The sequence below is a fragment of the Eptatretus burgeri genome, chromosome 18, assembly GCF_056783735.1.
Source record: "Eptatretus burgeri isolate ZD-2024b chromosome 18, Ebu_testis_v1, whole genome shotgun sequence".
NCBI classification, from domain to species: Eukaryota; Metazoa; Chordata; class Myxini; order Myxiniformes; family Myxinidae; genus Eptatretus; species Eptatretus burgeri.
The window spans coordinates 7,270,492-7,280,491 of NC_140978.1; the positions used below are offsets into that span (position 1 = coordinate 7,270,492).

The window sequence follows — 10,000 nt, forward strand, 5'->3', positions numbered from 1 at the left end:
ATCGGGCGTATTTAGCCCACTACCAACCCTTTATGTGAAGTAAGATGGAGATTCAATTAAAGAAAAGACGAAGCGAAACGGGAAAAACAGTTCAACATAATTCACATTTATTCCGCGGCACACGGATAGCACACATATACAATTACAATTATGCACCAAAAGCAATTGCAACAAAAGAAACACAATGCAGAGATACGACCGACTACGCGAGCACACGGCAACACTTACACAGTTTTACTTTACAGACGGCGCCGACAACACATATACTCAAAAGTAAAAGAAAAGGGCCACCCTCAACGACAAAGGGGCAGACGTGGTCTGTGGGCACGAGACCGGGCGGAGCCTACCCGTCTTGTGATGAGCCGCAAATGTCGCGGCGGTGCCCCGACTCCGCGTTCCTCCGCGGGTTTCGTTGGCACTGATTGGAATGGGGTGGGAACGGGCCCCCTTTCCGCACTATCTCAGCACGGGGGGGGGGGAAGGGGGGGATTGTTGATGCTCTGGGGAAAGAGGATAGCTGGCTTGCTTGGGTCCCGCGACGAGCGACTCCACTGCGACCTCGACCGCGCTCCCGGCTTCACCTCTCTGCAGCTCCCCGACAGACTCTGACTCCGACAGACTGACTCTCCTCCAGACCCGTCTTGACTGCTGCTGCCACACTCCGCCGCCGCCGCCACACCTCTCCAACTCGCCCGAGCCCAAAACTCTGCCGCTGCCACACTTCGCCGCCGCCACACCTCTCCAACTCGCCCGAGCACAAAAAACTGACTGAATTCGCCCCGCGCTCGGCGCTTTATAGTACGGCAGGAGAACCCATATGCAAATTTCCGGATCAGGATGAGCTCGGGGGCGGAGCCACGCTCGCCCATTGGACGGAGGAAAAGTGGGCGTGAACCTCCCCTGATCCTCGAATTTGCATATATCGATTCTACTCCGACGTGCCTGGAGGCGGGGCCAAATCGCCCCGCGCTTGCTGATAGGACGGATCGGAAGTGGGCGTGTATCATTCCTGATCCGACTTCCCCTTGGAAAGGCCACTTTTTGCACCCGCTGCTCGGCGCGCGCCCTGTACGAGTCCAGGACAGCCTGACGCTCGGTGCGGAAATGGCCGCAGAAGGAGAGGCGAAGGTGGTGGAGGGTCTAAAGTGGTGGTCCCTGGCCACGGTGATGCTTGGAATGGCGGTGATGCGATGGTTGCGAGAGCGAGTTGTGAAGGTAAAGGTCGTGGCTGTTGGCGTTGTTGTTGTTGTGAAGCGGCGTTGCAGTTGGTGGTTGTTGTGTGATGGCGGTTGAGACGTGGTTGGTTCAAAATAAAGATAAAACAGAAAAATGGCTATCTTAAAGGGTCGCAGCCCGAATGAATCACATTTATTCCCTCTAAACAACGGCTTTGGGGCTAACTATACATGTACTTACAGAGATATCTCACCTACGGGACCTGAATGATGGTTTGCGAATTTCCTCCACCACAACACTACCCCCTCCCCTTTTTACAGACTCGTCCCGAGTCGTCAAATTTTCGTGTGCCATCATGTGTAGTTCTCCCCTAGTACGTTTTACCTACGGATCCCTGAGTGTGACATTCATGGTATTCGTGTCCCCAAAATAAATAACCTGAGGGCTGAGTAACTAACTAAACAAACCCACTCACACGGACGACTTAAATAAAATTGCCGGTGCTAAGACATACATGCCGGGGGCGCACTCATATGTACAGTACATCTTACCTTAACTTACAAATTTTACACTAAACCATGGCCCAGGATCAATGGACTCTGCAAAAAGAAAGTAGTTAGCAGGGAGCCAGGCTGCTCGCATGCAGTCTCTGGCTCAAACAATGCAGGTGACAGGGAACGTGGCCGGCTGCTCACACGCAGTCCTCGGCCTCCCCTTTTGAACTGAACGCAGTGAACCACAACGGTGCATGGGCTGCACAAACGCAGTCTCCGTGTCAGCTCAAGTGGCACACGCAATGAGCACAACGGATGGATGGATGGATGGATTAATGGATGGACGCAAACACGGTGCACGGGCCGCCACTGCAGGCCCGTGTTGTAGCTGCCAACAGGGCAGTTCTTGCAGCTTGCAAACTGTTGCCTTGATCCTGGCGCACATGGAAATGAACAGGGGGGGCAAAGCAAAATTGAACGGGGGCTGGTGAACAGGGGCAGTGGGCATGGCATGGCAAAGGTGATCAGGCAAACACAGCCTGCAGAACAAGGCCGCTGCAGGCAAACACAGCCGGCAGACGAACTGGCCGGCACAGGCCTTGCAGAAAACAGCTGCAGACGATCAGGCCGGCACAGGCCTTGCAGCAAAACAACAGCTGCCGATGAAGTGGGCCGGCACAGGCCTTGCAGCAACACAGCCAGCAGATGAAGCTGGTCAGCCTTTGCCGTGCAGTGCAGGTTGGTGGAGGGAGTGCGGTGGTGCTGGCTACTCGGAAGGCGGGCTCGGACCTACCCTACGGTCTCCCTCCCAACCAATTGCCTTTGCCTGTCACTGTCCATACCCACCCCCTTAATTTGTCAAAAACCAATTTAGCCCTAACTAATTTTTTTTGTTGTTTTTATTTTTACTTCCCCACTATAAATCGTCCCCTAACCCCCTTTATCGTCCTTGTTCGGCTAACCTATCCTGTCACCTAGCCTACTCCCAACCCCTACGTTCCCTTCCCGGAGGGGAATAAGGGAGAGCAAGCGTCCTGTGTCGAGGCCCAACTCAAGCCTCAGGATGGCCTCCCCAGAGTTCAGCGATCGATAACACAAAGTGGGTCCAGCAGCCCACAACGGGAGCGAGGGGATGGATGGTGCGGAGGGGTACATCTCCTAATCTACCCTAACCATTAACTCTTAAACTACCCCAGGGCTTTCAACAAGCGCCTCTCGCTTAAACTATTGGTTCTAAAAACCCAGATTCCCGTCGCCTGTGTTGGTGTCCTCTCAAATTTCGGGCCTCGCCCCCCAATCTTCTCTACGTGCCCTCACACGGTCTCATGGCTGGGACGCGTGGCTCCCCTTGGCAGGCACTACCCTCTGCCGAATCTCCAGCTATGGCACCGCCGGGCACTACACTGCCTCCGAGCCTACCAGCGCCCTAAACACTGGGGAGTGCCCCCCATGGCACCTCCCCTGAAACGCACATGTGGCAGGCTGGCTTCCCGGGCCCCTTTCCGAGGGTCACCCGTGCCCACAACACTGCCCACGCGGCTTACGGCGCCCCGGACCCCTGCACCAAGCGGGCGCACCCGTGCCCACTACGCTATCCCGGCCGCCCATGGGCCCTTGGCCTACTACGGCCGACTAGCCTGGTGCCCGGGGTACCCACTCAGCGATACTCACCTTTCGCAGCCACGCTCCCAGCCCGTCAACAGGGCTCCTGCACCCCTCCAAACGGGTTTCGAGCCTACTTCCCCACCAACAGCAAAACGACTTCCATTTTTCAATTTGACTAACCCAGCTAACTCACTCTACACTGACCCCGGGTCCCTTGGGCGGGAGTCACTCCTCCCCCCAATCACTCATCGCACCATGCATTCCACATTCGCTCCATACACACAGACCCGCTGGGCTCACTCACTCACCAAGCACATGTTTCCACTCAACTCACCAACTCTTCAACACACACACCACTGAACTCTGCCATCCTGCAAACAACATCCCCGAACTAACTCGTGCTCCCACGTCGTCCCTTAAACTACAGCACGTTCCTTTTAACACTACGAAGCTAAGCTACGTCCCCACTACACACTCACAAGTCTGTCACTGTCCTCAAATAATCCCATAAATCCATTTTCCCAACCTAAATCTCATCTAAATCCCTCTACCTAATCCATTCCACGGGCCCCATGAGGACTTACCCCTGCCCCATGTAGCCGGTCTAGCTAAGCTAACCCTTCCCCCTAACTAGTTTCATCCTGTGCCCAGGTCAAGGGGATCATCCACCCCTTGCCCGGGAATCCTGTTCACCCGAAAGTGAGGCTTGCTGTTTTTTTTTTTTTTATTGCGCAGCACCAGCGCGGCAACTCACAACCTGCGCACCAGCGCGGCAATTCACAGCCGCGCACCTGTGGCGTGACGTCATGGCAGCTGTTCGCGTCCCTCGTCCCTCTTGGACGGTACCATCCGGCAGGGATTCACCCTCTTGCCGGATTCCAACCACACACGCAGCCATGACGTCACCCGGCGCATAAAAAAAACACAAGCCTCACGTCTCGAGGGGTTCCCCACGCGAACACATGTGCTCTGCCCATTGGAGCTTAACACACACGCCCGCGTGGAGAACCCGTCCGGTCCAAATCCGTAATCCTGCCTCAACTTTGTCCGTCCACGGGATCGGCAAATCCACCACGTGCGTTTCCGGACCGGGACTTCACTCCCGCAAGCGAGCACGTGGGGCCTCGTGCGTTGCACAGCACGGACCTCGCGCTCGCTGCTGGGTGAACCCGGCGCGGTGCGCAAAACATCTACAGCCGCTACCCAGCTTTTGTCCCTCTGTCGCCGTCGTCGTCTCCATTCGACACACGCACACCTGCGTGTCACGACACTCATACACCACTCCATTACACTCACCCCGGGAGACGCGGCTGCATGCTCACGCATGCCCACTGTCATCTCCCTTACACACAGCGACCTTGCACACGCTGTCTCTCTCACACTCGGCCGCTCACTCACTCGTGCCATTTCCCTCACACAAACCATACTACTCACACACGCGGGGGCACTCGCCCGCGGTGTCTCACTCACACATCGTGCCTCACTCACACACCGTACCTCACTCACACACCGTGCCTCACTCACACATGCGGGGGCACTCACCCACGGTGTTTCACTCACACACAGCACGCTGGGAAGCATGCTCCTCGGCACACTTGCCACCACACCACTCACACACGGGGTCCCTTCCACACACGGGGACGCACTCACACCTTGCACCACACACACCGGGACAACCACACTGGGGATTCGTGTCCCCACAAGGGTCTCCGGGGCCTCTATACCCCCCAAGCTTTCCGTGCACCTGTCCACAGCACTCCTCCCCTCGACCTCGCAAAGCACGACCGAACCCACCTGGTCATGACTTTCCTCAAGGGGGCATACTCCCTCCCCTCGTTCCTGGAGGAGGCTATCCAGCTGCTCGCACTGGGTCTCCACCCAGTCCGCCAGCTCCCCCTCATTATCCTCCCCGACCTCCGTGTGTGTGCACGTCTCTAACCCCGTCTTCATCATGTAGTCTTCCCTCTATCGTTCCCATCTCCCGTGTCTCTATTATTTCCGTCTCTTCCGTTATCTCCCTTGTCTCAACTATTATTTCCATCTCTTCCCTTGTTATCTCCCTCGTGCACGTCTCCGTCACCCCAATTAGTTTTTCCCTCTCGGTCACCGTCACTGTTGCTTTCTCAGTCACCTTCACACTTCTCGCCCAACACGTCCCCCAAATTACTTTGTCAACCGCCTCCACCGCGGGCCTGACAGCCGTTGCACCCCTGCCCAGCTCGTTCGCTCCCACACGTGGCGTCGCCATTTTAAGCTCCCTGGTTACTGCCTTCATGCCCGCCTGCAGGCTTCGGCCCATGTTCTGCGTCTCACCCCGCAGTTCTTTCATTTCTTCCTTCATTTTGAGTGCGTTTGTTTCCATATTCGCCTTCACTTCATTCATTTGCTTGTTCATGTCTTTTATTTCGTTTGTGTTTGTATCCATTTTCGTTTTCACTTCGTTCATTTGCTTGTTCATGTTCGCATTCATTTGTTGCGCATCCGCATTCATCTTTGCCAGCATGGCGAATAGCTGGGCCATGTCAGTTGCGCTTGGATGAGCCGTTTCGGCAGGGATCGTGGAAGGGTTTTTGTGGAGAGGGGGAGGGGAGGTGTCATACACCGCGGCCGCCGCCGCACCTATTTCGGGCTCTGGGTTCAGTTGGGCGAGTTCGTCCTGTACAACCAACATTTCCTGCTCGGGGTTTTCATCCTGGACCATGGATTCTACACATTCTAAATCCATTTCTAATACCCCCGGCTCCTGCTCGCCTTGAGACGCCATCTTATTTCTCGTAAAGGGTTAATTTGAATCGCTTGTAATTTGGAGGGAATCGGGGGTCGCTCCTCTCACCCCTGGACCGATTCCCGTGAATTTAGCTGGAGACAGGAGAGCCCGTTTTCCTGCTCTCCGACACCAGTGCCGCGAGGAGGGGGATGGGTTTGTGTCCACGACCTGACACCAGTGTTGCGAATTCGCGCCCGCCGGCGTGCGAGCGGCCACGTAACTCGAATCGCGGCACGTCGCCCACCGGACAGACAATTCTGTCGTGACCCTCTCGGACTAACGCCGGGAACTAGTCACGGGTGGGCCTTTCGGCCTCACCACGATCCTGCCAACCGGCCCCCCGCATGGGATAGGGTTGTTCGCCAAATTCGACCTACCTAAGTACCCACACGGAGGGTAGACCGGGCGATCGCACCTCGCCGCAGGTCGACCCCGGACATGGGCCACTTAAGCGACCCGTTCTGTACTATCGGGATAACCGAGCGGTGTTATCGTCAACCTCGACGGTTCCGATTAATTATCGGGCGTATTTAGCCCACTACCAACCCTTTACGTGAAGTAAGATGGAGATTCAATTAAAGAAAAGACGAAGCGAAACGGGAAAAACAGTTCAACATAGTTCACATTTATTCCGCGGCACACGGATAGCACACATATACAATTACAACAATTATGCACCAAAAGCAATTGCAACAAAAGAAACACAATGCAGAGATACGACCGACTACGCGAGCACACGGCAACACTTACACAGTTTTACTTTACAGACGGCGCTGACAACACATATACTCAAAAGCAAAAGAAAAGGGCCACCCTCAACGACAAGGGGCAGACGTGGTATGTGGGCGCGAGACCGGGCGGAGCCTACCCATCTTGTGATGAGTCGCAAATGTCGCGGCGGTGCCCCGACTCCGCGCTCCTCCGCGGGTTTCCTTGGCACTGATTGGAATGGGGTGGGAACGGGGCCCCCTTTCCGCACTATCTCAGCGCGGGGGGGGGGGGAAGGGGGGAATTGTTGATGCTCTGGGGAAAGAGGATAGCTGGCTTGCTTGGGTCCCGCGACGAGCGACTCCACTGCGACCTCGACCACGCTCCCGGCTTCACCTCTCTGCAGCTCCCCGACAGACTCTGACTCCGACAGACTGACTCTCCTCCAGACCCGTCTTGACTGCTGCTGCCACACTCCGCCACACCTCTCCAACTCGCCCGAGCCCAAAACTCTGCCGCTGCCACACTTCTCCAACTCGCCCGAGCACAAAAAACTGACTGAATTCGCCCCGCGCTCGGCGCTTTATAGTACGGCAGGTATATATATATATATATATATATATATATATATATATATATATATATATATATATATATATATATATATATATATATATATATATGCGTTTATCAACTGAAAGTTTGAAAAGGCATGCTTACCGACATGGGAACAAAGTGTAAGTGTAAATCTCGTAAAGGGACATTGAAAAAATAACAGTTCATTTTTTATTTTCTTGAAATGAATAGAATTTCAGCAAAGAATGCTGATGAAGTCTTCCCATTTAATTGGAGCATTATGCACACCGAGTGAGCAGTTTAAAGTTGGCCATGACAGTCTGGATTATAATGAATATCTTGCTATCAACCTATTTGGCATCATTCACTCATGTCAGGAAACATCATTCAAGGGAACAAAAGTGTCATGGAGGACTGCAAATAATGAGCGAAGCCTTGTTTAAGAACTATCGATTAGAATTGTGAGTGTGGAAGCAACATTACCAGCACTTATATTTCCCTCTCGTGTTTAAAAGTGTAACTTTCAAAAAACCAAGAAAGCTAGCATTCAACTCATGAAACAAATTGCTTCTAAATTATCCAACACTCTCACCTCATTTCCCTCGAGCTGGAAGAGCATGAAGCGCAGAGTGATGCGATGTTGCGTCGGTGCCACTATCTGCCACACACAGTTCTTACTTGGTGGATACAAACGTGGCCAGCCTGGGCTTGTCAGCGAACCATTGGAATTTGTGAGCAAACCTCCACAAGCCGCTATGAACTCAACAGAAAGCGAGGCAATCGAAGTGAGGAAGAGAAGTGCAACCTTCAACCTAGCTCAAAAACATCTCAAACCAACACTAGAAAATGAGAACAATAATTTTTGGCAACTAATGTGAAGTGGGATGTTTGGCTAAGACGAAAAACATACCACTGCATGTCTTTTTGTTGCTGTCAAGTTCATAGCCTGGATCACAAGCGCAGGAGTACCCTTCCAAGGAATTGATGCACCGTTGCTCACAGCCTCCATTGTCAGGATGCAAGCATTCATCCATTTCTGTCCAATGAAGATGCATTAGGCACTTCCATTTTCAACAAAGCAATCCTCAAGCGTTGGGATAAACGGCACACTCTCATTAACATGACTGGTCTACAGTACAGAATGTTTTGATTTGTCTTCAGGAATATTCATCTTAAATGAGAATGTGCACTATTAATAACTGGTATGTATAAAACCCATCAAAAATGATGGGTTCGAATAATTTTATTCCAAATGTTCAAGGAGACTGGAAAATATGATGTTTCATTGCAAAGAAAAAAAACGTAATTCCAAAACACTACATGTACGTACAAATGTGACCTTATTTTCTTAATCTTCTGGAACCTTTCATTTAAGCAGGACAGCTTCATGAGCGTGCCAAAGTCTGAAGCCTCGGCTGAGCGTCAGGTGTGCTGATATCTTCTTTATTCATTAGACATCAGGTCATGTTAGGTATTGGAGCATGCAGCGCATCACTGCGTTCAATTTCTACCGGTACTCCAGGGGCCTCCATCCGGCCACCCCCCAGGCAGATGCCTGGCCCATCCCCATCTCCTTGAGATACTGATCAACCTGCTGCAACCATGAGGCACGTGGTCAGCCCATTGGCCTCATCTACTCATGAGGTTCCCTCGCTGAGAGAATCTGGTGAGCAGGATCAGCATCAGGAAAATGAGCCACATGTCCATACAGTCACAGCTGATGCTCACCGACTATGCAGGTAACAAGTCTCATTTGAGTCTCTCTCAGCAATCGATCGTTGGACACAAAGTCCGACCAGCAATAGCCAAGGATTCTCCGAAGAGACCTGCTACCAAAGGAATTTAGTCTCCGTCTCAGATACCTGGTAAGTGTCCAAGTCTCACATCCACAGAGCAAGACTGGAAGCACCAAGGACCTGAAGACTCGGACTTTCGTCCTCCTGCACAAATTCCGATAGCGCCACACCCCTTGATCCTGTGAATCCATGACTCCCCAGGCCTGACCAAGACGAATATTGACCTCTGACTCACAGCCAGCAGAGACATGAATATCACTGCCAAGGTAAGTGAATCTCTCCATGACCTCAACATCCTCACCACAAACAGGTACAGATAAGGTAACAGCATCCAAGATGTCATTGAAAAACTGGATCTGAGTTTTAACTGAGAAAACCAGTAATCCCAGCGGCTCAGACTCCTCATTCAGCACCTCGAGGGCCCCCAAAAGGATATCCAGAGTCTCCGCAAAGATGACTGCATCATCTGCGAAATCAAGGTCAGAGATCTTGACATTCCCAAACGATGCACCCCAGCTTGATCTCTCTGACATCCTCCCCAAAATCCACTCCATACAATTGCTGAAAAGTGTAGGGGCCAGCACACACCACTGATGAACTCCATTAATAACTGGAAATAAGTCAGATATGGTATCAACACATCTCACAGCACTCTCAGTTCCAGAGTATAGTTCAGACATCAGATTGATCAATTTTGGTGGCACCCCACAAAGACCAAGAATCCTACAGGGCGCATCCTGATTCACTTTCTTGAACGCTTTGCAGAGATCAACATAGGCTGCAAGCAGCCCTGCTGAAAACTCTCATCTGCGTTTGGTGAGGTGGTAGGATTTCAATGCATCCTTTTGAATGCATCCTTCATGGTGAGATCACTTGCC

General features: G+C 52.5%; 1 protein-coding gene across 2 annotated transcripts in view; it reads right to left on the minus strand.

Annotated features, from left to right (window-relative positions):
• LOC147008528 (dorsal-ventral patterning tolloid-like protein 1) overlaps positions 1 to 10,000 on the minus strand; it is a 194,515-nt gene that overhangs the window by 69,800 nt on the left and 114,715 nt on the right. For both annotated transcript variants that reach the window (XM_085864515.1, XM_085864516.1), the window contains 2 exons: positions 8,237 to 8,362; positions 7,919 to 8,079 (listed from right to left, as the gene is read on the minus strand). In XM_085864515.1, coding sequence (XP_085720641.1) covers positions 7,919 to 8,079; positions 8,237 to 8,362 — 287 coding nt within the window. The remainder of the gene's footprint in view (positions 1 to 7,918; positions 8,080 to 8,236; positions 8,363 to 10,000) is intronic.